The following is a 27,501-nucleotide window of genomic DNA, read 5'->3' as shown; positions in this document are numbered from 1 at the left end:
CAAAATAAAATACACAGTGTGTAATTAAAGCTCAGGCAAGTTAACGAGGTAGGTAATTATGTACAGCAACAGATGGTTATGTACCTGCATCTCAAAATGGGCTCAAATCCAAAATGTTTGTTTTCTTGATTATGGATAAAACAATTTTGTTTAACATCAGGTTGAGAAATGAATAGAGGTTTGGTTATTTTATGGCATACGTGCTCGTCATGTCCTTGCTGTGAGGTTACAATGAAAAAAACATTATGTAAGAGTCGAGGGTCTGTGTGACTCAGCTGGAAAGAGCACAGTGTTATCACCCTCAAGAATTCAATGAATATAGAGTTCAATAAAATGTAGGGGTCAAAAAATGAAAGTACTGTAGATTATTCTGCTGAAAGTACTGTCCATTAAGTAGTGAAATTGTGCAGAAAGTAAGTAAAGTAAGCCATATAAATGATTACGGTAGACATTTATGTATTTATGTTGCCTATTTAGAAATCTCTCAACCTGCAAATGATCCAACTTCTCCCAAAAAGAGCTCTTGATAGACCTGTATTCACTTCAAGAAGAAACAGTTTGGGTCTCAGATTTATAAAGATGTGCTGTCCGTGTGCAGTTTTGATGGTTTTGTCCAGGACTTGATAAACCATGCTACGGCAGCTCCTATTTGTCTTTTTTAATGGGAATGTATCTCTTTCGGTAGAGCTTGGGTTGGTAATTCCCCAGCTCCATATGTCGAAGCGTCCGTGAGCAATACTCAGTCTTCAATTGCTCCTAATCTGAAACTAATGTGGATACAATTCATTTTGCCAAATTAATCTAATGTAGTGCAATGATAAAAAGGTGTCTTAATGTTCTGTTTGATAAATATTTAGTTTCATATCTTCCCATTTAATATTCTGGTATGTATTCAGAATTCTGTGTAGATATTTATCACAGTACCTTAAAGTGCCTGATTCATTGTGTGTCTAATGTACAGGTTACTCATTGCATTGTGCAGTAAGAATGCGCATTTCCATTGTGTGTGAATGCGAGTGTGTTTTTGCATCTCATTGAAGTTAAGTGGTCCCTCATCGTGTTTTGATGCTCAGAAGCAGGTTGTAGTCCTGGCATCAAACCAATTCCTTGCTCTTCCCTCATTTATCATATTTTACAACACGTTTGGATCCTGATACTGTTCTAAAGCCTCTATAATGAGCACTTCACTCGCAAAAATGCTTTTGTAAACAGTGATCAAGACACTGGCTCTAAGATCCGTCTCCCCCCATCACTCTCTGTCTCTGTCTCTGCCTTGTCTGTTCGCAGGGAAAGAGGAATAAGCCTGGGGTGGAGGCTGCCAGCTCTCCAGATTCTGTGCGAGGTCGAGGGGAAAATAAAGCCATCAAGTAGGTGTCAGAGAGGGTGTAGATGGAGTCATATGGAAATGATCTATGGTGTGGTGATAGTCTTGCATTTTAATAGCCATTTCTGATTGGAAAGCTAATCGCGTAGCTCCCTGCACAGTCTGAAATGTCCACCCAAGGATGATGCCCTCAAGACAACATGTGTCTGTATTTCTCATTTATCAAACACTGTTAATGTGATAAATTGAATTTTATAATCTCTCCTATAGTAAAGAAAATAGTCATTTTCAATTTGTATAAATCAATTGGAGGATTATACATTATTATTGGTAGGAAGGCTTTACCAGATTCAACTAAAAGTGAAATTTAAGAAACAAAATGACTTCAAATATTTCTTAATTGGAGTCTAATCAAATGAAAGTTTGATCAGTTTGGAATATGCAACCATGAACTGCAAAATACAAAGAGGAAAAGAGTCGCACACCATTAAAATAACACTGAAAGCACATGCAGTCTATCTACAATTGTATGTCAAAACAAGAAATTTTACTTTACTTGGGGGACCTTGTTTGTCTGTTGTGGTTTGCAAGATTGATAACACTTTAGCTTAAGTTGCCCTATTTATCATTTATAAGCACCATATAAACTCTTAATAAACGAGTTATAACACACAATACACAATAATGAAGTTGATAGTAGATATAAGTATTTATTAATGTATTGTCTACAACTATAACTTCTCTTGTGTAGACACAAACAGATAATGGATGGCAACATCATAAAACACAGTTTTAATATAATAAAATATATCTTCATAGGAGACATAAACAATTTATTAAGTGTTTATATGATATGGGTGACTTAAAGTGAAGTGTTACCACAATATCAAATATTAGAGGTGCTGAGGGGGAGACACTGACCCACAAATAATCTACTTCACTTTTAATAGTTTTGAATGTTTCTTATCTCTCATTTAGTACTATTTTACTCATTGTGTTTCAAGTTTTATTCACTCAGTTGTTATCCAGTGTATTTCTCTCATTTTTCTAATAACCAATTGTGTTTGTGTTATACTGACTTTTCTACTTCCTCTGTTTTATTTCTTCATCCCTGACAGAGTGGTAATCCGTGCAGGTCAATTCTTGTTCCTTCATTCCTGGTGTTTTATTACACACCAATATATATATATGATATATTGCTATCGGTTTTTGGACATGCAAATTACAAAAGGCTTATCTTAAAAAAACCATTCACCTGTGAAATTGTGTGATAAATGTAATGTTACACACACATCATTTTTTATGAACAAATTTATTCAGTGCACAGTAGAAGAATATAGAATATAACTTATATATAGGCACTGACATTATCACATTCCTCTTGTTTATTAATAATCTCTCCCTGACCTTTAGATTTATGAGATAGTATTCTAACTTCTTATTATGTTTTGTCTTTGCCCTGTTTCTCAACACTTCTCTGTCATGTTCCTCCTTTATAACTGTCTAAAAGTTTTGCTGCTCTTACCTGTCTCACCTCTCTCTCTCTCTTTCTCTCTCTCTGGCCACAGTGATCTAGACAGAGACTTTTGGAATAACAATGACAGCAGCAATGTGCAACAGAGGTGGAGCTCCTACCCACCCAAGGAGTTCCTCTTAAACATGTCTCCTTATGCTCCGTACGGAGACCCTCGCCTCACGCCCAAGTGAGTCTCATTCATGGCTGGTAAGGGACCACTCTATCTGGGCAGGGCTGTAATGAATAGGGGCTTGAACGCACCTTGGAAAACTCCTTCAAAGCTATATGACTGGCTGAAATAGAAAAAAAAAGATTTTAGTGCTGTATTGGCTTGCAGAACACCCCAAATTGGTGATTTTAACAATTTTCAGTGGTTTGGTTATTTGTGGGCATAAAGCCTAAAGGGGGGCAGAAAGCCTGATTTTGTAATGCTGTCTGGCGCATATCTTTTAACAGAAGTCTCCTCTCATCCCTGGTAATCCTCATGTTTTTGCATTCAGGCATGTCCACAGTGAGGTGGTGTTTAGTATGCACTGCTGGCCATGCAGCACCTGATAGAGATGTGCAGCACCATCCCTCAATATTGCTATGATTCCTCGGACTGCCCTAACATTGACAGAAATTACGACTGTTTTCCAAATGATCCCACTTAGATAGAAAGACAGTGTCTCTGCCTGCCAACAGCCTTAATAATCAAATTGAAATATCCAACAGCAAAACAGAAAACAGGCTCTTAATTGTTATAAAAATCCAGACGGATTCATATATATGCTTGAGACTGATACATCAAATCTGGAAAATTTTATTTTGCTTTGGCACAGCGCACAAGGTGTACAAGTAAAAGGTTTGATCGCCCCTTCCCTACAGCCCTGCTAGCCTCATCAGACCCTCTTTACCTCTCACCTGCAGCCCATGGAGTGTTACCATGGAGACGGACAACCCTCACAGAGCAGATCTCACTGTTTCACCTGAACCCTTTCCCTTCCCTACAACCCAGCTGCTCAACTCCTACTACTCTAATCTGCATCTCAGACTTCCACCCTTACTTTAAATGTATTCTTACCTAAGCCATTAGTGTTTCCACAGAGGGTTGACTGTTGTTGATTTACATATATTTTAAACCTTTGAATAGGGGGGTTTAAATGGGGTGGTTTCTATTTAACCTTTTTCGCTGTTGTGTTGTTTTGTTGTTTTTTGTTTTGTTTTTTTGTCTGTGTTAAGTCGTTATGTGTTTTTACCCCTCTCACCTCTTTCTCCTGTCGCTCTGTGTTTCTGCACATTTGTTGTCACAACTCAGACTATCGCTCCTAGTACTGTAAGTGCTTTAAAGTTGCCTGATAGCCCTCTTGAGTCTGCTCCACTGAGCCCTGTTCAAAAATAGTGACACTGTATCCATCTTGTACTCTAAAGCAATTAGGCGTTTAGGTGGTGAAACGTTTGTTTCATATTCACTTTCACTGTGTCATTTAGATGCATCTCATATGCCACCGAGGCATTAAGTGAACCTGTTCATTCTTATACTCTCTAATAACAACTCACTTGACTCTTTCAGAACCACAGGGTGATCAATTACTCCTGTATCTGTGCAGCGATGTCGAAATTATTGTAAAATCAGTGAGCAGCTGTGATTCCAGCCATTGTTGCGATTGCATTGCATTATGTTATTGGCATCATTATTCAGAGCCAAGTGGCATTTTAATAGGCTGATGATGCAGGATGCACTTTGGAAAAATATGTGAGTGTAGTCAGGACATTATAACAACACATTAGCTTTATTTCACTGTTCAGTAAAAGCTCATTCATGATACCCTCAGCCTGCATTTAATGTCTAAGTGTTGTTGAAGACGTAGTCCCGGTGTGCAGCTGTGTGTTGTGTGGTCTTGTCCTCACTCAGTGGAAGGTCCCTGTGCTGAAGTCGACGTTCTGTCTGTACTCGTCTCTGTGAGGTCTAAGTCGAGGTCAACTGGGGTGGGCGAGGTGGGATGAGAAGAAATAACGGAGAATGTGTATTAAAACAGTGTCTTTGCTCTCAGTAAGTATGTGCACGTTATGGGATTTCACTGTGGAAACATTTTATACAAACTCATTAGATATCAGCGTGTTTGTTTTCATCACGAGCTGCAGGTGAGTCGCTGTGAGATTATGGAGACAGATAACTATTAGTGTTCTGTTATCATCACCTGCATCTGCGATCTGAAAATCTGAAGGTGACGCATCAGCATCATTACTTGGCCATTACGCCAGACTCACAGAGCCAGCAGATTGGTCATTGCTGCCACCCTGTGTGGAGTGAAATGGGGCAGACATCTCAAAATTACAGAAATTATGTGGCCAATTTCTCACATCAAATATTTCCAAAAACAGATTGTAGTGGTTTTTTGTAGCTGCAATAACAAAATATCCCCATAGGTGATGTATTCAAACTCCTCACTTTGCCAGTATTTTGCACTGTCTGAGTGAAATGAGCATTACAAGTCATTTCAATAAATGGTTTACAGTGAGTACAGTAATCCACTCACTATCGATTTTGTGCACTTTTGAACAAAACTATTGAATTTTCAGACAGATTTTTACAGAATAAACCGTATTCTCCAAATTACTCAAAGTGTTACACAGTGAATCCAAGCCCAAACCTCTTCAGTGCTTATTTACTGACTGTCTGGCTGACCAGCAACTGCTCTTCCGAGTTTTTGTTGTGTACTGGACACTTGGTGGCTGAAGCGAGAGCCCACAGAGTGTCTTTAGTTTGACTAACCTCACTGATAATACTTTTTGCTCTCCGGCTCTGTACGTCTGTCCGTCTCTCGTCTGTCCGTCTCTCTCTCTTCTTTGTATCCTCTCTTGGTCCTTCCTCTGTCTGTCCGTGTTTCTTTGTCTCTGATCTACCACCCCACCGTTCCTCCCAGTGGGGCCGTGGATAAGGGTGGGCAGGGCGGTGCTGGACCCTCACCGGGGGCCAGCGACAGCGGGGTTGGTGCTTGCTCTGGGACTGGGGCGGGGCCCAGTCGCAGTGACAGCGTTCGAAGCATGGTGACGGGGGGCAGCAAGGCTGGCCGGTGGCAGACGGTCCAGAGCCACATGCATGCCGGAGGCCTGCGGTTTAGCAAGTGAGTGGCGCATGGTGACAGGGGGCACGCATGAGGGGGAACAATGGGAACAACTGCAGCATGGTGTGGATATCAAGCAAGAGTGTGAGTTTGTAAAGGCACAATGAATGATATTGTTGCATGTACACTCAAACTTTGACATTACCAGAAGTTATTTATGACGTGCAGCGTGCAGACGAAGAAAATGTAAGGAAAACCCGAAAAAGAAGCCAGCTATACCTACTTACCTACCTACCTGTGATGCATGAGCAACTGTTGTTGGTTGAAGTCTGACTGCAAAGAGCATCGTCACAAATAAACAAATATAATTTTTCTGTCAGCTGCCAACCTTCTACCAGCTGATGTCAGGACAGTCTCAGACAAAGTGAATCCACACTGCTCCTCCGCAGGCTCCAATTTACTGAGGGCTGTGACAGTTTCAAGACTTTCAAATGAAACAGATGCTCACAGAAAATCTTCGAAAATAGCTTGTCTCTTCATTGGAAGTAACAGCTTTTTTTAACTCAGAGTGGGTTGTTGTATAAACAGCAGGAGAGCAGTTTTATTAGGCCAATCTTACAAATCAAAACCTTTCTTGCAGCATGGCTGAGTGCAGCTTGATTTTAACCAAATTTCGCTGTGTATCAGCCTCTGCAAACAGCTGAGAAGGTGCGTTGTTTGAGATTAGGCTTGTAGAAGAACCAATCAAACTGCTAATAGCAGTCAAATATATTTCCCATGGTTACTGTTAAAGCCAGCTGATATTCAGCATGACAAGCTAAAAGTGTAAACAACAGTGACTGATAATTAACATCTTGTGACATAACCAAAGAAAAATGAATCACCAAGATTTGTAGGTAAACACAAATGTTACCATATTCCAGGTTGTTTAAAGTTTAATTAGGTGATATTTTTACTGATTAACTAAATGACTCCTTGTAATTTGAGTTGCTGTTTGTCTGTTCTGCTTCCCCAGCACACAAATCACACAAGCTTGTAGTAACACTATCTTCAGAGGATATAAACAAGTGGCTGAAGACAAACATGTAGCATACTAACGACATCCATAGGTTGGTATCATCACTCTCTGATCTCCAACTGTTGAGCATTAAATGTATGATTAGTAGGATTGACAAGGTCAGAGCCTAGACACCACTGTCACCCCTGCATCATACGAGTCAGATGTGGAAATGTGACTACAACAAAGTCTTGGTTGGTGAAAGCAGCCTGTTTTTGGAGAATACCAGTAGTGCGTGGAGGAGACCAATGAATAATAAATGTAAGTTCTCTGTATGTTAATTGTAGCCCAGATACTCAAACAGCATTTTGTACTGTATTGCCTTAAGAATTCACTCAGTAGATCAAGACCAAAATATAACTTGTTAGATTTTTGATCCAACTTAGCTTGTGGATGTACAGTACTGGCTCCACAATAAAAGTAATTAATTCAACTCACTTTGTATTTCTAATAATGTGTGTCCTTGTTATGATACAGTAGATTGATTAGAAACTAGTGAGTGAAAATTTGACTTCCAAAGTGATATCTGCTTCTTGATTGGGCCTTAGACATTTTAAATTACCTCCTCAAATGCTGCATGAATCACTGGATCTATTAGACTGATTTCATAATGTGAATCTGATAATTAAAGACAGAGAATCAGACTCACAATGTATTATTTGAGAATATAGACTTGAACTTGAATATTACTCAGTTGCATTATTTTCCACTGCTGTCACTCCTCTGTTTTGCTCCCTTTTTACTCTGCCCTCCAGACCTACCTGTATTTCCATTTCTCCTCTAGAACTAGTTTCTATTTTGGGGCATTTAGCTCTCGCCCTCTCTCCTCCCCCTTCTCTCTGCTTTCACTCCTCACTCGTATTTTTTTTTTCTCGCTCTGTCTCCATCTCCTTGTTTTTCACCCTCTTCAATTTTCCTTAATTACAAAATCATTCAAGGTTTAAAGTCATCTTAATTGACTTTCAAGCAAGAAGAAATGTGAAAATAACCCTCTGAGTCAGTAATAGGATACAGCAGATAAAGAGGGCTCTCACGCAGAGCATATGAATGAGTGGTGCTGGTGCTGTACAGAAGACAATAACGATGTACAGTACCTGAAAGCACAAGTAGATGCAACAATCGAGGAACTCACTGCAAGGAAATGTTTTTGTGTTGCAGAGCCTTGGAGTTTTTCAAACGAGTAAATCCAATGACAAATTTATGACACGGAACAGACTGGAAAAATATATTAGCACACGGACTGGCTCCCAGATGCCTGAACTAATGCCACCATGAATCCAGCGAGATGTATTGATTTATCATAATGTCAGTTATGATAACATGTTTGTTGGACCCAGAAATTAGGTCCAGTGTAGACCTTTTTATTCATTCTTCATGTCCACACTTACCACAGACTATACTGTAGCATAGCTGTAGAGTTTTGTTTATATGCTCAGGTGTTCAAATCACAATTGTTTCTTTGTAATGTGTTGTCATTCTTACATGTATTCCCTTTAATTTTCTTACATTTCATTTCACCTTTGTCCACCAGTCATCATGGCACATGAGTGAGAGGAATAATGCATCATGTGGAGGAAAAAGCTCTTTTGCAAATGACTTTGTCAAAATTGAAATGTACTGTATGTACCACATATTGCACTGCAAAAAAATAATGTGTTGGTTAAACTTAAAATACATAACATGGACACCTTAAGATCTTGATTTCATTGAACATCAATGAATGAGATAATACATTCACCGGACTATATCTCTGTATGTTCAGTTCTTTTATTGAAGATTATTTGTTAAAGCAACTTTAAGGAGTTTTTAACTGGTTATGAAACAGTCTCAATTTAATACTGATGCCCTATATGACCTACATAAGTGAACAAGACCATCAGCGAGAAGACTGGCTATTTCTATATAGTTACTCTAAATGCCTGCCGCCGGGTCGGATTCCCCGCAAAATCAGATGAAACGATTTATGGCACGCAGACCGGAAGAGCCTTTGTTTACATTACATGTAGCGTTGTAGCGCGAGTGAGTACAAAAATGTTACTAGGATGAGGGGAGGACATTTCTCTTTGTTTGATAATGTTAAAAATAAAGTTAGAGTTGTTGTGTGCTTCCTGACCCATTTTAAAAAAGACGAGAGAAAAGAGAGAAAGAGCACAAGTGAGCTGAGAGAGAGCAAGAAGCGGTGGTCAAGCGAGCTAGAGAGTGAATAAAGAGAGGGAGCGGCGGTTGCGAGAACAAAGCAGTGAATCAGAGAGATAAAACGCTATTTTCTGATGGTTTCATGGTGGTTACGTTCTAAAGCACAAATAAACACACCTCCGCACAACCCTGCAGGAAGGTACCGCATTGCCGGATTTGGTGTAAATGCAGCCTTACATGTAACCTAGATGTATGAACAGTACTACAACAAAGTTTACTTTGTTTCACCATCATCATATTACAATTATTAATCTTACATAGCCACAAATAGATACATTACCTCATCGCTATGAATCATGCAAACAGCTATGTTTAAAAAAGAAAAATAGTATCAAAAATAAGTGGCATCTTTCTTTCACTCGCTTCCAAAACAAATGCACACACTAGCCAAGATCAAGATTTTTACTCATGGGAAATGCAGTCTTCATTCTTCAATCCTTGTTGTAACTTTAAACATATTGAAAATGATTTTGACATCTTCCTTATAGATTTGCGTGGTGGGAGGATCCACTGTTTCAGCGAGTATTTATATTCACTCTCATTTCAACATTTGAAGAACATATCATTCAACATATCTTTGAACAAACACACAGTACCAACAATACTAAGGCTCTATGTGATGGCCACATGTTTTAAATATCTAAGTTTAATTTCTGAAAGTTTTTTTCCCGTCAGTTCAGTATAGTGGATGGTGGATAAATACAAACCATTGTCACTATGGAGAAGAAGCTGGTTAGGGGTGCAAATCAGTTTAGAACAAAACACTGTGCAATCATTACTGAATGTTTCCAAAACTGACCAAGAACCCAAAAGTTAAATGCTTTCAACTGCTGACTGTTTTATCAAGTTTCTACAAAGTGTAATCTTTAACTTTAGCTCACCATTGTGATTTGATTTTTCTTATCAAAATGCTTACTCATGTCTTTATGTACACAGGCTTGCACCTCTCACTTTTCATCAAAGAACCAGATATTTTTAAAGCTCATCTTTTGTACTGATGATTCAATCAGGAGTGTTTCATCCAAGCCATGGAAGTAAAACTTGCCAAATGTCGCACAGAAAATAAAGGAGACTTCTACTTCTAAAGCCCTCAATAAATATCTCCCCCTACTTCAATTCACGTAAACACTTGCACTTAACAGAAATCCAGCAAACTAATTTTATACATAAATTCACATTCACTTAGTTAAAATATTATGCACAAGTAAATAAACATTCTCATCAAAGTCTATCCTTAGGAAATATAATAAAACAATATGTGAGTGTGAGTGTGTGTGTGTGTGTGTGTGTGTGTGTGTGTGGTGGGGGGGGTGTATGAGAGCAAGCGTGCATGTTTGAGTGCATGTATATGAACTCTGTCTTGGATTTACTTGATCCAGCACTGCACGGCTCCTCAGGGGGCTTGTCTCCTGGCTCTCCAGCAGAGTTAGAGTCGAGTTAATACTGAAGAGCGCCGCTAACACAACCCAAGTCCAGGGCAGTAAATCCCCCTGCACAGCATTAGCTCCAGACAGCGCTGTTTAGCACAAGCTTACAGTCAGGCAGGGTAGTGATTGAGGGGAGGATAAGGAGTGAAGCACTATTACATGATTGTAAGAGTAGCAGACCGGTAATTAGAGAGCAGACTTTCAGAACGGCGATTGGAGATGGCATGGAGATAGATTGATGTTAGGGCTGGACCAAAGGGTGAAGAAAAGATGAATGAACAGAGGAGATGGAGAGCAGTTGAGCTCAGAAGGTAAAGGAGAGAGTGGGAAGTGAGAGCATAGCAGGAGCAGACACGAGAAAGAAGCAAAAGGCAAGAAGGCGAGAGAGGAAGAATTAGGTCAAGGCTAATTAGGGAGAGAGGTAACGTACAGAAACAATTTAGCGCTGCAGATGGAGAACGGAGACTCAAGTTAAGTGAAAGTGATACTTTAACCTCCGTTTGAATTTAATTCCACTTAAGCAGAGGTTTGTTTTGACACCAGATCGGAGAATATAAAGTGAATGTTTACACGTTGCATGCCAGCCTGTCTACCACTCATACACTGTTATACACATAAGCTTAAAATCCCATATGGATGTTTTAATAAAGATTTATAACAGTAATCTACAGCTTTTTTGACACCTCTGTTCTTCTATTTCTCCCTCCTCCCTTTTCACTGATTTTCTTTGTTGTTTGTTCTCTCTTGATCTTCTCTCCCCTTGGATATTCACTGTGAACACCGTGTTCTCACATTTAAATCTCTCCTGTATCTATATATGTTTTTGCTATTTTTATCTTCTCCACCTTTCTTTTTTATATGAACATGTGTTCCCTACCCTTTTTTCTTATATACTTCTCTATCATCTTTTTCTAAATCTTGTCAAAACTCCCTGCTCTGTCTTTTGTCTCTCATGTTATATCTAACTCTGATATCTTCCTTGTTTTATCTCTTTCCCCGATGCTCCCGTGTGTCTGCTCAGTTTCGGGGACACTTCCCTCTCATCTGCCTCCACCCTGGAGCACATCCCGTCCTCAGCCGTGGCACGCCCCCGGCCCCTGGTCCGCCAGCAGAGCCTCCAACAGCCCCTCACTCACCAGCCCCCTCCGGGTCCTAACGACCCCCCAGTTACCTCACAGAGCCTGGGCCAACTGCACACAGGTCCAGGCGGTGGGGGCCACCGTGGGGGCCCACGGGGGGTCCGGGGGAGTCCGGCTGGAGCCTCCCGGTACAGAGGGGTGGGGGCAGGCCGATCAAGGTCAAATCCAGGCAGCTGGGACCACATGGTGGAACAGATCCGCAACAGAGGGTTGGACGTCAAGTCATTCCTGTAAGTGTCATTTCTACTGTGTTAAATGTTGCATCAGGCTCATTTGACACTGTTGAATATTAAAATGTTGAATGACTCTCATTATACATCAATGTAGCTCAGTTGCCAGTTATTTGGTACACTTAGCAAAAACTAAAGCAAACAATCCTGCATCATATCCTGCCTTTATGTAGGTCATAATGTTCAGTTTTAGTTGAAACTTTTCCGAGAGGTGTTATGTATTGTGTAGGTTGTAGTTTGCAGTGCTGTTGGATTGTATTGCTTTATGCTGAGATGTGTGTCTAATATTTTGTCTGTACATTTATATTACTTAGGTTAGACTAAATATTAGAAACATCCTGCAGTCTCGCCCAATACAATTCATCAGCGTCACAAACTACAGCTTTCAAAATGACCATAACATTGAATCAAAACCTCTCTTAAAAAGTTTAAACAAAAACTGAATATTAAAGGAAGGATTTTTGCAGTGCTGTTGCATTAGACTGGATTAGGTGTACCTAATAAATTGACAACTGAGTGTACACTCTCAGTATTTAACTAGTGGATACATATAGCAACATAAACATTTGTAGGGTATACTGCAATCAACTACAATAGCCCTGCAATAAAAACTACCTTGCAAAGATTATCTTGATTTTTTAATGACAGTGTGTTATTGATTTGTTTTGTTGTTTGGTCAGTTTTTCAGGGTATTGTTTGTTTAAACATAGCTGTCTCCTAGAAATGACATCTAGTCCAAGGAGACAAGGTTGGATATATACAGTAGAAGCTGTCTTGTAATATATAATTTAGTCATTTGACACAATTGTGTTCCCAGATGTCACTACATTATGCACATTAGTAGCCTGACATGTTAATGTATGCACCATCAGTAGGTCATATTATCTTCTCTCAAGTACTCTATAAGCTCTCTGAGTATGCTGCATATTGATTTTTGAAAGGCTTTTCAGTCCTTACACTCATACATACTTATAAATGTAATTATACATTTGTTTATTTGTCATTGTGTGTTTTTGCGTGCGCATGTTTGTGTGCACCATTATATGAAAACAGGCTGAATGCTGAGGTGTATACACAGCATCTGAACATGGTCATGTATTTGGGCAAATATATTGCATATGTTGTGGAAACCAAGTAACTCCAGAAGGTCTTAGGAAAACCAACCTTGTTTTTAGCTTGTATTTATGAATTCATCTAACTGGATTTGACAAGGTTTCATAAAAACATGCCTCCCAGAATGTGCATGTTTATTGCTTGTGTGCATCAGGGAGCACACATGCAGTGCACAGTTGGAAAACATGTTGTAAATTGGAAGCGTAATTCCATCAGGTTAGATCTCTGGGGTCTGGAATCATCACAATAAGATAATAATAAATTATTATCATCTGTGTGGAAGAGGTATGAGAGTACACAGACAGCTGAGCTGGAAAGTTGTTTAGGTACTAACGACTAAAGATGATTCATTCGGGAATTATTGTAATTTTAAAAATGAAAATTTAGATGTAATTGTTAAATAAATCGCATTTTCACACACTTTGTATACTGTCACATTTTACAGACCATGATTTAACATGTCTTTGGTAATACAGTTTTTCTAAGAAACACATGAAAAAAACAAAACCAAGGTTGAAAGAAATATTTATTCTTTCACTCGACAGTTAGCAAAGATCATTACAGGTTAGACGACGCCAACAGTTTTCCGATTCATCCACTGCCGTGTAGGATGGCCACTGGCGTGTGAAGGCTACTGATTGTTTGAGATACCGAGCATGGAGAGCCCTCCTGCTCCTCTGCTTGACTTGAGTGATAGATTACAGATGATGTGCTCTGCAAAGCAACCTCACGTAAACACCCCCTCCCCAAATGACCATGAACATAGACACTCATCCACACACACACACAAAGCTCTACGCTCCTATACTTTTTGCATGTCTTTCTATTAACAGTGTCTCCAGGCCAGTGACCTCCCTGCCTACGTGAATCATCATTCAAATAAGGCTGGGCACATATATAGGGAGGTGGCATCTCCCATTGTCCCTGTCCTCATGAATCTCGCTGGACTAAACACGTTAAAGCATCAGTTGTTGACCCTGGGGGGAGAAACACACTGTGGAGAGTGGGAATATGTTTTCATGCGTTCGTGGTCAGTGGGGTATGAACAACCAAATGCAGCAGTTTCACCTTCACCAGGCCTGTCACACAGTGTGGCAACTGAGCCGTCCCACTTACATTTCCAATCAATAGGACTGGTGTAGGTGGTAATGATTTCAGCACCCTCTGGTTGGAGTGCGCGTGTCTTTTTTGGTCATCTATACAAATCCATTCACCTTATTGATGAGCCTCATGTAGGTACTGTTTACACATCCCCAGTGGGCCGCTGTTTTTCAAGTGCTAATGTGTTCCTCTTGTTGTCAATATTGCTTCAACAAACAGTCTCTTGTTAAGGAGGGAATGCACTAAAGAAAGTGGATGCAGGCTGGGAAAATACATCAGAAGTGTGAGAGATGGAAAGCTGAGATGAAAACTGAGGGGACAAGTTAGGTCTATTAAAAAAAAAAATCCTTGTTAAAAACAAATATGACATAGCATGCACTTTATTGATTTTTTTTGTTTATACCTGTGGGCTAAATGGGCACAATTACACGTATTTATTTTCAGTTCTGCTATAGTTGTCAAGCTTATCACTGCAAGACTGAAACTGTTATATTTTGAAAGAAGTTTTGTTTACTCTTTTCATATTGAGCCGAGACAAAATGTCAGTGGGCATTTTTCTTTCTGCTTTCTTCTTCTCAGTCTGTTTTCTCCAAAATAAACCTGTCTAGACGTCTGTGTTCATATTAGGACTGTTCAAGCCAACATTCAAAGCAAAGTCCACTAAATGAAATGGAAAATAAAGCTAATTCTTTTATGATTATGTCTTCAATTGGGCAGCCAGGTGATGTGAAAGGATACAGAAACTGAGCAAAAACTTCAGGATGGAATTGGCCTTTAAGAAATTACTGTGGTAAGGAAAAGAGGTAAAATGGAACGGTTGTCCTTGGATCAGCGCGCTGTGTAAGAGGCCGTGTAAAGAGAAAAAGCTCATGGAAAAGAGAGAATGTATGGGAAGCCAGAATAGTGTATGCGCCTGCATGTGGGTTTTTATTTTGTGACTGAATTACCAAGGTTAGTTGTGGGCAAATGTGTATTTGTTAAGGTCATTGTTTGCATGGCCTCTTGCATTCACAGTGCAGCATACTTCAATAAGACATCATATAAATGACCCGAGGCATGCGTGGAGGCAGAATAGCGGCTGAAAATCAACCTGATGTTTCTTTGTTGCTGCTTTTTGTTTTGTAAACCTCAATTTTCATGGATTTTAATTTTGCTTTTTCTGCTCTTGCTTGTTGTTCTCCTCTTTTTCTACATATCATTTGAATGTTTTCTGTTTTTCTCTCTTGGCCAATCCAAGCCCTTCTTTTAGGTTGATCTTTTCTATTTTTTTAAACCTCCCTTTTTCTAGGAAACAAATAATTGAAGATAATAAAGCTGTCATAGATCTCAATCCTTCTGCACATTTTGTAAATAAGATTTCTCTACATCTTCTATGACTACCATTTATACTGTGGATTATGAAACCACTCATAAGAAATGTAATGCATACATATACTTGTAAGAACACGCACTGTTTACTGATGCATTACATAACCACTCATATACTGCATTATGACTATGAACTATTACTGATATTTTTCACTAGTTATTTCCATGGTTGGCTAATGATGGATACCACTTGTGTCATCCCTTGTATTGCTATGCTGCTAAACAACAAATATTAGAAGTGCATGTAATATCCAACCCAATGCGTGAGAAATAAATGGGCACTAAAATCATCTTTGTCTCTCCCATAGAAACTGTGCTAATATTTCAGCATATATACATCAAGTAAGCAAAGGCACCATGAATTATCCTACATGTAAGTGTAAGAATAAGGGACTCAAAGGCTGTGAACCTCACAAACTGATAAGGCAGTCTTTAGACCCTCTTTCACTGACAGAAGATCTCTTTTCTTCTGACTTCTCATGTAGGCTAATTTGTTGATACAGTAAATGAGATAAGTTAGCCAAACAGCTGAAGGGTTTTGCATTATTGTTTTATTTGAGGGATGTCATTAATGATAGCAATTGAGTTTTCTGGTGTTACAAATCTACAGATCATTGAATTAAACAACTCTGAATCACTTAAAAGATTATTCTCATACCTGCTAGTTGCCTACAACATATTCGTACAGTGTATGTTAGAGTTAAGATATACACATTACATATATAGACGCGGCTAATTTTAGTGCAAACAACATATAATAACAAATTATAGCAAATTGTACATTGTCAGTTGCCTTTGTAGTTTATAGTTTAAGTGTTGGTTTGTTCTTTACATACAATAAACCAACAAAATTGAATGTTTTCATTGTTGTGATGATGTTAAATGATCTACATGGGCTACAAGAAAAACAAGTGAAATACATGGTACACAAAATGGCAAGAAATACATTGAGTACAGAGTCTCCTAAGTCTGTATCCTCATCTCAACTCACTCCACAGCATTCAGTTGTGGAGATGTAGTGCGATGTACAGTATAGACTGAGCCTTTTTCAAAATGAAATAGTGTCCTCACAACAGTCTACCACCTCTCTCCCACTCTCTTTTTGTACATGAAATGTGTGTATGTGTGTGTGTGTGTGCTGCGTGTATCTTGCTGTGTTTCTGTCATCGTCTGGCTGTGTTGTTTGTTTTTTTGTATGTGTGTGTGTGCGTGTCCCCACTTGTCCAATTGTGTGTCCTGTGATGTCTTGTTTTGTCTGTGTGTCCAGTGAGGGGAAGATGGTTGTTCTGTCTCTAGCAATCGGGCTGGCTGAACAAGATGACTTTGCCAACCTCCCAGACCTACAAGAAGCACCAGCAAGCAAAGAAAATGAAACCACACCAGAAAAGAGGTAATTTGAAAGAGTGAGAGTGATTTGTCAGGCACAAAAAAACAGAGTTTCTGAGGTAATTGTCTGCCATAAAGGGGTGAGGAGGTATTTAATGATGTCATGGTGTGTATTTAAAGTACTGCAGTACCATTTATAGCTGTTGTTTTGTTGCTGTGCGCTACAATGTAGGGTGATGTGAAAAGCTTGAAATTGGCAAATTCATTTTCATGTTACCCTTCAAAGACTGGATAACTCATTGCTGCTTAAAATGACACTATAAAAGTAAATACTTTCTCAGGATTGAAGTAAATGCAATGTAAAAAAAAGTATAATTTTGTATTTAGTTACCTTTAGTGATGAACCCTGATTGTCTAAGGTCAGTATTTTTTGGAAAATTTGGAAGAAGCGGCTGCTTTTTTCCATAGATATTTGAAAATCTGCAAAGATTTTAAAATATTAGTAAAAATGTTCTGTTTACATCAATATCAAAATGTCGTGATAGTGATGTATTAGTTGGTTTTTCTTCCTCTACTTGTTATTGTGACTTCAAGTATTGAACCAACAACCCAACTAAAGACTCAGGTTTGCATATTGCATACATTTTATTTTGCATATAACTGCACTCCATTTCCAACTTCACAACTCTTGGCACTTCTTTCACATGTCATCCATCCAGATCTTTCTTAGTGTGCTTGTCTGCAGCTCTTTGCGGTATGTTTGATCTGTGAGTCGTGGGCACAGGAGAAGGGCACCCTCATTATGTAGAAGTAGGGTTCCTCACATGAAACGCTCGCCTAAAAATATGCTAACCTCTCATCTACTAGTGATTTCACAGCAGCTGTCAGACGCTAACATGTTTCCTTAGCCGACAGTGTGAATAAAGGACTGAGCAGGTTGCCCCTGTTATCACATCAGAGTGTTTGAGGGATAAAGTGCTTAACCCACTGTTTCGACACTAGTAGGCTAAGCATAGACCTGGGTGTAGACCTGCATAACCCTACATAGATTTTTGTTGGGGAGAGGAGGTGCTACTTCAGAATTCCATTATATTTCTTAAAAAGCACAAAGTTTTCCTGAAACCTCTCAGCAATGCATCCAAGTGTGCTGCTCGAACTAGGTCAGCTGTGAATTTTCTGACTGTTTCGGAGGAATGAAGATATCTCTGTGAAGATGTATGTGTCCTCTTTTTTGAGGCCTCTACTCTATGCTGCCCGTTTTTATGCCTCTAACTAAAAATATTTAAGGGTCAGTCAGAGGATGAAAATCAGCTTTACCTCTTGTTCCCCCATCATCCTCTCTCCCTCTCTCTGTCTGGAGGTCTGTCAAGCACCTAACTCTAATCACAGCCAGCCAGAAAGCCTCTACCCCGAGGGGTCACATGGGCCAAGTCGTCTAGTGTCCTTCCACAACTAATAACAGCTCTCCATCATCATCTCTGTCCATCTCTCTCATCTCTCTGTCTCTGTAGTTACCCCATAAGCTCCCTGTGCCCGTCTGCTGGCTTGCTCCCGGCCGTTTTCATGGAGCCCAGTAGACTGAGCACGATGGAACAGGATGATCCCGCCAAGAATATATGTGACAAGACAAGACGCTGTCAGACAGTGAAAGAGAGACAGGAAGAGAGGGAAACCTTTGCTCTCAGCTTTCTAGAGAAATATGGCACAAGATAAAAATAGACATTCCCATAGAGATTTGAGATTCTGTTGGTTTATTAATGAAATCAAATGCAGCTCTGAGCACAAATATCTACAAAACACCAAATCTGATGATAGAAGATCATTAGATTAAAGCAAATGCTCTGTGTCAGGTCAAATCTATATTTGTTCAGACAAGCCGTCTCTTAAACATAGACAATAAATAAGCAAGTGGCACCCTGTTATGACTCACCAGCTTTTAGATATTTAGACATTTATGATTAATGTGTTTTTAAGAAATCGATTAGTAGTCAGTAATCCATGGCACGTCTGCAAGGGCAGTGGTTCCCAAGTAAGGGGTCTGGAACCCACCAAGGGTCACAAGAGGACTGATTGGACAGCAAAGAAGAAAAAAATAGTCTTTGGGACACAGAGTGAGACTTTTTGATGATCTTAGCTCTTGTGAAATACTAAATTGTTCTCTTCAGGCAATTCTGTCTACTAGAAATTATGTTTATATACAACTAATTTGCAACTACAAAAACAGTTTGAGGGAAACGTGTTGCTGACCAGATTACAGTTTCTATTAACATAATGAGGAAATGTTGTTAACTAACATACGTATCTGTCAAGTCGCAGTTGAATGTTGATGCTGAATGTATCAATAAAATGTTCACTGGCAAAGGATTTCATTGATTTTCTGCCAAAATATCAGATCATGCAATACAATGTCCATGTGTAGCACCTACAGCATTATTAAACTTTTTTTATTGTTATGTATAGGCACTCACAGAACTTGGTTAAGGTTAGGGAAAGATCATGGTCTTGGTTTAATACAGGAAAAGTGCAGTGCATGAGACACAACGCATTAATTAACATTAACCGAAACCACAATCTTTCCCTAACCTTCACTAACCAATGTGCGTCTGTTATCTAAATCTAACCACACAGGATGAGAATGTAGCGCTTCATTAACTCAAAACGTGAACATAATCCACCCAGAGATTAAATTTGGAACTTAATTGGGAAAACAATTTGATTGTATATAAACAGGGTTGCTTCAGGCCTCCAAAAATTACCTAAATGAAACAATCTGAGTAGCGAAAATCATTCTTTAGTCAAACTATTCACACCTTTTAGACGCATGCAACCCGTAACAAGGAGGCACAAGTAAACTATTTTAGGAGAGTCACAAGCCAGAAAAGGTTGTGAACTGCTGTGCTAGGCAATTTGTATTCAGGAATCATAATTAGCTCATAAAATGGAGCAATTGTCTTGTTCAAAGGAAAATGTGCTTGCATAAATTGAGAGATGTATGCCTTGTTCACTCTTATTGCAGGGTTGTTAATCAGTAGTGATATTGAGGTGAGCAATCTGAGAACTGCTCATCAAAGCTTGCAACATAACACTGAGATATGATCTATTTTTACCTCTCGTCACTCATTTAAAACCTATAATACTTGTAGAACAGCCTGCTTTTGTCAGTGGTGCACAGAGGTGAGTGTGATGTGACAGTAAAATCACCCCCTGAACAAATTTACACAGTTCATTATCACCCATTCGTTGTTTTATGTGAAAAGTTTAATGTTAATCTGTGATTAGGGATGCAGCTGCAGCAATAGCTGTTGCCTACAAAAGCAGTCTAGTACTTATTACATGTTAGAGATAAGACCATGCAGCTGTGATTATAGTTAATTATATTATTGTCAAAGGACACATTTTCTCTCTAGCTGATCTGTTATCTACAGACAAAGCCAGTGTTTTTCTCGCTTTGTGTTAAGTGAAAGGTCCTCTTATCTCGTATGTGGAGCTTCTTGTTATGTAAGTCAGTTTGGGTCACTGTGGTAGACCAGCCAAAGCCCTGCGGTGGACTGGACATAATCACCCACCTACAGATAACTATGATGGAAGCTCGGATGCTGTTTGTGTTATTATCATCTCAGAAAGCTGATGTTGCATGGCAGAGCTGCATCTTAATGAGCTCAGAGATTCGCCACACACAGAGACGCAACAGGGAAATAAATATGAATAAACCCAAAAGAGCTTACTGGCCCCGGACTACCTCCACTCTGAGCGTTGAGTTGGTAAAGCTGTAAAATGTGCAGCAGTGTCTGAAATGGAGCATATCAAAACTGTTTCCATTCAAAACAAGCCAAGAATGTGTTGTGTCTGCACAGCCTGCGAATGATGGGATGTTCAAGTAGTAGATTGTGGATCACTCTGAATGTGTGGTCTCAAATACAACCATCTATCACACTTTTTGCTCTCACAGTGGATAATCTCAGACTTATAATTCAGTGACATTGAAGTATTTATTTTATTTTCAACTCTGGTGTGATGTGACTGACCATTTATAACCTTAAAATGAGCAACATGCCCCAGTGTTACCAAAAAAAAAAATGTACGCTTTAGAGGCTGAGAGCTCCAGTGGGAATGAATGAGACGAACCTCACAGTTGTCTTTGTAAAATGTGACAAGGAATAAGATAGGACTCATTTTCCAAAGTATGAACCGTCAGAATGAAAAGAAAGCTTTGTAACTGTTTGCAGACAAGAGCGTAAATGGAGAATAAGTGAGAAGGATAAATATTAAAAATTGGCTCTCACATACTGTCAACACTTATGGTAAATTTGTTTAATAGCTACGTTTCAGTACAACAATCTTTTTCAGGCATTTCATTGCATTACATGTTGGTGATGCTGTTGTATTCTTACTATCTTGTACCTACTTTGTATATTTCATTAGAGATTAATACTTTTTGTTTGGTTTACTCATTTTTCTTGTTGTTTCTAGATATTTATTGATATTTTGTTCTTGTTTTGGTCTTTAAAATCTATGTTCTTTTGATTGGTTGATAATTTTTTTGTCTACATATTGCATGTGCTTGTTGCCACGTGCTAAATGAAATGCCTGATGAAGGTTGTTTTTGTGTCTTTCAGCTCATTGTTTTGGTTTTACAGCCTGCAACTTCACTATTTTAGTTCAGTCTCACCACTCTCACCTGCATCATTTAAGCTTCTTCAGATAAAAAGCTTTGATGAACCCACTGTATGCTACCTGCCCAGCAACAGACAGCAGACGGACAAAGTTAGCAGCTAACTGGTGAGCAAAGTGGAGCACTTAGTAGCTTAAGAGCCAAATATTTCCTTCAGGGAAACCAAAGACCAAAACAGAGCTAAAAGATGAGTATACATACCCAAACATTCCAGGAATTGTTAAAAATAAATTATAAATTATAAATCTTTCTTCTAATCCCATTCAAAGTACTTTCCTTGAGATGTGATACACTTGTCCAAGCACTTCTCACATTAATGTAGTCATCTTTTGTCACTGTGTCCAGAGCCTCCGGTGATACTTGCTAGATTTCTTCCATGGTGGCGAATCTTCTCCCTTTCAGTTCAATTCACCAAGCTGTAAGCATACGCTACCCGGTGGCAACAAATGTTGTTTTTTTCCCAAAAGTCTGCAGGAAAATATCTTATTAAATTGTCATTTGGAGATGAAAATATACACTTAAAGAATATGTCCAACAGTGAATGACATTTGATGGTTGCTGTTAAAAAAACTGTAAATGTACCTTGGGTATGTATGTACACTGTTGGTATGGATGGTCTCAGTGGGAATCACAGTTCCAATCTTGGCAGGACTGTATGTCATACTGTACCAGCTGAGTTGCACAACACCAAACTGTACAGTATTAATCAAGCAGGAAGTTGTTGTCACCCTTTATCAGCTGGCATATCCGACTCTTTGAATTGTGTGTCTGAGCCAGCAATCACAGTGAGTCAAGCCTCCTAATGACTCTGCAGGCCGACCACTGGTCCCCATGGCAGCCTCTGGAGCCGGCAGTGGCCCAGGAGGAAAGATGATTGGAAAGAAAAAGCGATGTAGGTCAGCACAAACGAGGCATCTTTTTAAAAAACCTGTCAGATCTAAGTTTGGAGCTCATTCACCATTTCCCATTTCCCAAGAAAGGAAAGCGAGGGGGGACGTCACAGCGAGGCTGACAGTGAGAAGTAGAAGAAAAAAAAACCCCAGCGTTCTCATTCATCATTTTAAAAAAAAATATCGACTTGTATTTTTAATGTTAAAGACATCCTTCTTTATACTACTTTATACTTTATAATCATGAAAACAGCAACTCCAAGTGGGTATAGAAGAATCTCAAGACCAAAGCAGCAGAAGTCTATTCACAGAGCATCACGCCAGTCAAACACTGTAGATGGCTCCATTAGTTGTATTAGCTTGCGTGTTGAGGGGGGCGGTGGCCAAGTGATTTGTCCCTGTTGGTGGGGAGCGTTGAGTGGGCTGACACTGGAGCCTGGGCCTCATCCATCACGGGACATGCGACATATATTGTGTTTCACGGTCTCCCAGGGCTAGTGTATGATCAGCGAGACCCATATACAATATGTTTATGGAGACACACTTTTCATCCAGGCCATGCTGGTAACCCTCATCCCTCATATTCTCACCCATCCATCCACTTTCCCTCCCTCACCCTACACTTCCAATTCCTCTCTACCCTCTGAACTCCTCATTTTGTTTCTCAATAAGAAATTGTGTCCTCATCTCTCCCTCATTCCCTCTTTATTTAAAAGCATCTTTTGAACTATTTTTTTCTTACTTTGCCTTGTTGTTGTGCCAATCGGTCTCCTTCTCTCTCTCTCTCCTTTTCCGTTCCAGTATCTCCTTATTCACATAATCCACCCTTTCCTGAGGGTGTTGACTAGCATTGTGACAGGATGATGTCACAGCAGCGCTCCTCTGTCAGTGTAGATGACTGTCAGCTTGGCCAGACTCTGATAAATCTGCTTCATTGCTGAACATCGGAAAATGGAATGAGATTCCCCTGTGGACAGTTTTCATGCATTAATATAGAATATGTGTGCAAACATGCGTGCTTGCACAGGCTATTTGTAACATCACATTTAAACACATATATTACTGTAGGTGCAAAGGTTAATATTCGAAGTTTAGCTGCAAATCTCAGCCTTTTCACATTTTTAATTCACCTAAATGATAAGGAAGTCAAGCATTATTTCATTCTGTTTTCCCACATGAAGCCAGCTATGAAAGTAAATGTAATAAATCATTGTCATTTTATAACTTATCTCATGTCCTATGGCAAGTTAACTTAATTATTTTGGCATGACTTCTCAAGAATAACTGAAAGCGATAGAGGGTAAAATACCAACGAAAATTACCTTTTTCTAATACACTCTGTAATGTCTTTTTGATTATAGACGTAGTTCATCTTTAAGTGATCAGTGGTCTATATGAAGAATGCACCATTACAAATTCAAAAGCAACAAATCCTCTCATTGCAGTGCAAATAGCATATAATATTAGCACCTAACTTAAATACCATATTATATTTAGATGAGCTAACATGAAACATAAGTGCATGTAAGTAATTTTATGTTGTGAGGTGCATCAAATGGATAATTAAATGATAGATTCCGCTGAATTTTCCATCGTCAAGCATTTGATTTAGTCTATTCCCGTCCGCTCTTACCTATCAGACTGGGTAGATTTAGAAAATAGACACTCTACATCTGCTTTATAAAATGTGCTTATACATACTTACAGTAAGGGACAGTTCTAAGCAAACAGATGGCAGCGATATGCTCCTGCACAACAGACATCCTATTAATTTCCTGTCTCACAGCTATAGGAGGAGGCATGCAGGAGTACAATATGGTCACAATGAGCCAAGGTTGGGCTGTGACATGCCTGTGAAATGACATGAACACAGTGATTCAGATTCTTGTTCATGAAATCTGGATTGCACATGTTGCTTTTCTGGATTTAGTTTTTCTAATCCGTTTTCTTTTCCTGTAATTACTCACATGATATTACTTTGTCATAGCTGGATAAATGGTGCACGTTCCTTTAATTTTTCAGCCTTTCTTAATCAATGCAAAATTGACTTTCTCTAACAGACGATGCACATTTGGCATAGAAGGAGATAAAATGTCCCTGCTGTGTCCCCTGGGATGTAACAACCTGCTTTGTCCAATTACACAGAGAATGGCTTACAACTCAGTCGTAGATTGAGGCCATGAGGTCAAAAGTCAGGGTTTTGAGTTTCAACGCGTCAGATTGAAGTGGTCATTCTCCTGGGACGTTGCCCTCGACCTCCAGAAAGATTGCTCATGTGTGTGTGCGTGCTCTTTTGTGTTGCTTTATAGACTTACTGGTAGCACATTTGCATTTCCCAACTATTGAAAAAGTGAAGTACATAAGTGAGGTAAGAGCTTGTTTTAGTCTAATGATCAAGACTGTTTCTCCAGCAGCAGTGCAGTCGTGATGGGGGAAGGAGGTAACTCCATACTGGAGATGCTCATTTCTGTCTTTGCCTGTTGTTTTAAGTATCATGGCTAGAGGATATTCTGTACTGCTTTTTGGCATTTGAATTAGCCTTTTGCAGCATGAGCTCACAAATACCCAGAAGAAGGGCTGTGGTGCTCTCTCAGGGTCAGAGGGGGTTGGAGTGTAGGTATGAGGGAAGTCAAAGAGTGTGTTTCAAAGGCTTTCTAAATGTTTGGTCCCTTTGCTCTGTGGGCTCCTCGCTATATACAATATGCCCCTCTCTCTGGAACTTCCTTGGATCTTACTGCCCTCTTTTGAAGGCTGCTGTTACCATGGTTACTCCAACCCCCTGTAAAACACATGATGGTAGTGAGTACAACCTTAAGTGGGAGCGCACATTTCAGTAGTCATGGTTACAACAACCTGGAAAGGATGAATTATGTAACTGGTGTGTTTTAGACAAGATACTCACTAGCAGGCAGAAAGGGGGCAACACACAACTGCAGATATTTTCCTTCTATTTGGGCAAATTCCAAAGTTTATTCCAGTTGTGCAGCAAATTTTTACTAACAGAATATTGCGAAATTGTTGAGTTTATGTCTAGTTTTGTAATTGACTCAAAATAACCGCAGTGAGATTAATTCAGATGTGTGTGGTGAGAATTAATTGAATGGAAAGAGAACAGTTGTCCCTCTTGTTTCCCTGATGTTACAGAAGAATATTTTTGCAAAACATCCCATCTTTTCTTTATTTCTGTGGAAAAATTTGAGAATGTTTTCATGTCTGGTTGAGATATTATGCAGCACCAGTGCCCTGCTGCAGCATGTGTGTGTGTATGTGTGCACAGGTGTGTGTATATTTAACAGTGAGTTAATATGTATATTCACACGCATGGATGAACTCACCTCACTACCACACCCAATTGCTCCATGTCCCCCAGGCTGTTACCATGAATCAGTGATACTCTGTGCAGCAGCAGGTTTTTATCTGCCTTTCATGTCACCGTACATTAATCTGTGGTGACTACGACAAGCAGACGCCACAGCTGAACTTCTATAATATGAATCCTTCAGAAATGCAGGTTGTGATAAAAAAAAACAAGCTTGTTAATATATTGAATGCATTTGTGGTTTCAAAAAAAAAGCCAAGGATCATCTCATGTCCTAATCATTTTGGTAAATTTTAATTAGGTACAGGTGTTAATAACATTAACTACAGCTGTGTTTCTTTTCATGTGTCCCAGTAAGCCATGACAGTCTGACAGCAAGCCAACATGCACAATAACAGGACCCTGAAAATGAAGTAGCTAAGTGGAATATAGTCATTATTAATTGTATTTTTATATCTGTGGTTTTCCTACTGCGACATGTCAGAATGTCCTCTGTAAAAAAGGTTTATGGACTGACAAAACTGTGTCTTTGGCATCATCATAGCATGTATGATATAATCAACAGGAAAACCTTTGGACCTCTACAAGAAGCCCCACAAGTTTAATTAAATAAAAATTAAAAAAAAAAACATTTCGTGTAAACAAATGCAGTGAACTCATTTACCTCTTTTAAAATGACATGCATTTTATCACTGTTAGACACAATGAACAGGACATATTTTCACATTACAATAAATTTTTTTTGGTTTTATTCAGGTACGTGGTATTTGTGGTTACATCCTCTGTCAGTTCATACTAGTCAACTAAACTAGTCAATAAAATGTACACATGTTGTAAATAGAAAGTGACAGTGTAATCAATGCTATGTTTTAGTTGATAAATAAGGTCATCAAGATGAAGTGAGGGTACTACTTTGCTTTGCTTCCCATTAATAAAACCTCACTCTTGCTTTCATTTTTCATTTTTTGACACGTCATCCTCAGACCTAGTTAGACCTGGCATGTTTAGATGCAAATCATCCTCTCTCTGACACACTTCAGTCAGTTATCCCTGCGTTTACCTGTCCAATCAACTCCTAATTTTTTGTCTCATGTTAGTTATACAGAAAATATTTGAAGTATTTGCTCTGTCAATTAATCGTCTAACCAACTTTTTTCCTCTTGTTTTTATTTTACTGGAGCAACTGACAGTCCTTGACTTAACGCAGCAACACATTCATGCAGATATTACAAATACAGTCAGTCTTTCTGGTTGGCTCAGTACTCCATTAGGCTGAAGAAGATAGAGCAGTAGATTTGTTTAGAAAAACACATGCGTAATATATGCGAGCTCACATAAACTACAACACTTCTATATGCACTGTTTAAGGTATCGCATGTGCTTTGCATGGCTAAGATGATTTATGGACAAGTGTAGCACAGTATGAAATGCAGATCCCCATTGTAAATAATGAAGAAAATGCCTGGCTGTGTTTATGTAAGGCTGATTGTTCAAGATTCATGTGGACTCTGTCTTGTGTAGTAGGTGTTGATTTAGTAGGGTTCAGTGGGCTGTCATTGAGCTTACCACTCCTACAAGTAAGCATTTATAGACTCTTTTGGTAGAGACACCGTTGACAGGCATATATTATGTGTTCAGTAGCCAAAGTGGCAAACACTTCTTAAGATTCATCCCTGCAGCTGAGCAGCAACTGAACGGTTTTGAAGGGAAATAGATTATTTAAAGTTTCAGTACTTGTTGAGAATTCATTGTTAGACGGCTACATTTGAAACAATT

The 27,501-nt window shown here is 39.1% G+C and overlaps 2 protein-coding genes across 2 annotated transcripts in view; both read left to right on the top strand.

Annotated features, from left to right (window-relative positions):
* The window catches only part of LOC121896775, a gene marked incomplete at its 3' end in the record, with an annotated part of 72,983 nt that extends 61,160 nt beyond the window's left edge, over nucleotides 1-11,823 (top strand). Inside the window, exons 3-5 of the mRNA XM_042410790.1 lie at nucleotides 1,288-1,367; nucleotides 2,893-3,027; nucleotides 11,589-11,823. Coding sequence (XP_042266724.1) covers nucleotides 1,288-1,367; nucleotides 2,893-3,027; nucleotides 11,589-11,823 — 450 coding nt within the window. The remainder of the gene's footprint in view (nucleotides 1-1,287; nucleotides 1,368-2,892; nucleotides 3,028-11,588) is intronic.
* Nucleotides 11,824-11,855: 32 nt separating this feature from the next.
* Nucleotides 11,856-27,501, top strand: part of syt7b (synaptotagmin VIIb) — a 35,064-nt gene continuing 19,418 nt past the window's right edge. The window contains exons 1-2 of the mRNA XM_042405812.1: nucleotides 11,856-11,936; nucleotides 16,786-16,908. Coding sequence (XP_042261746.1) covers nucleotides 11,890-11,936; nucleotides 16,786-16,908 — 170 coding nt within the window. The 5' untranslated portion in view covers nucleotides 11,856-11,889. The remainder of the gene's footprint in view (nucleotides 11,937-16,785; nucleotides 16,909-27,501) is intronic.

This window comes from Thunnus maccoyii, chromosome 1 (assembly GCF_910596095.1).
Source record: "Thunnus maccoyii chromosome 1, fThuMac1.1, whole genome shotgun sequence".
Classification (NCBI taxonomy): Eukaryota; Metazoa; Chordata; class Actinopteri; order Scombriformes; family Scombridae; genus Thunnus; species Thunnus maccoyii.
The sequence above is the reverse complement of the archived record's forward strand: the minus strand, read 5'-3'. Positions and strand labels throughout refer to the sequence as shown.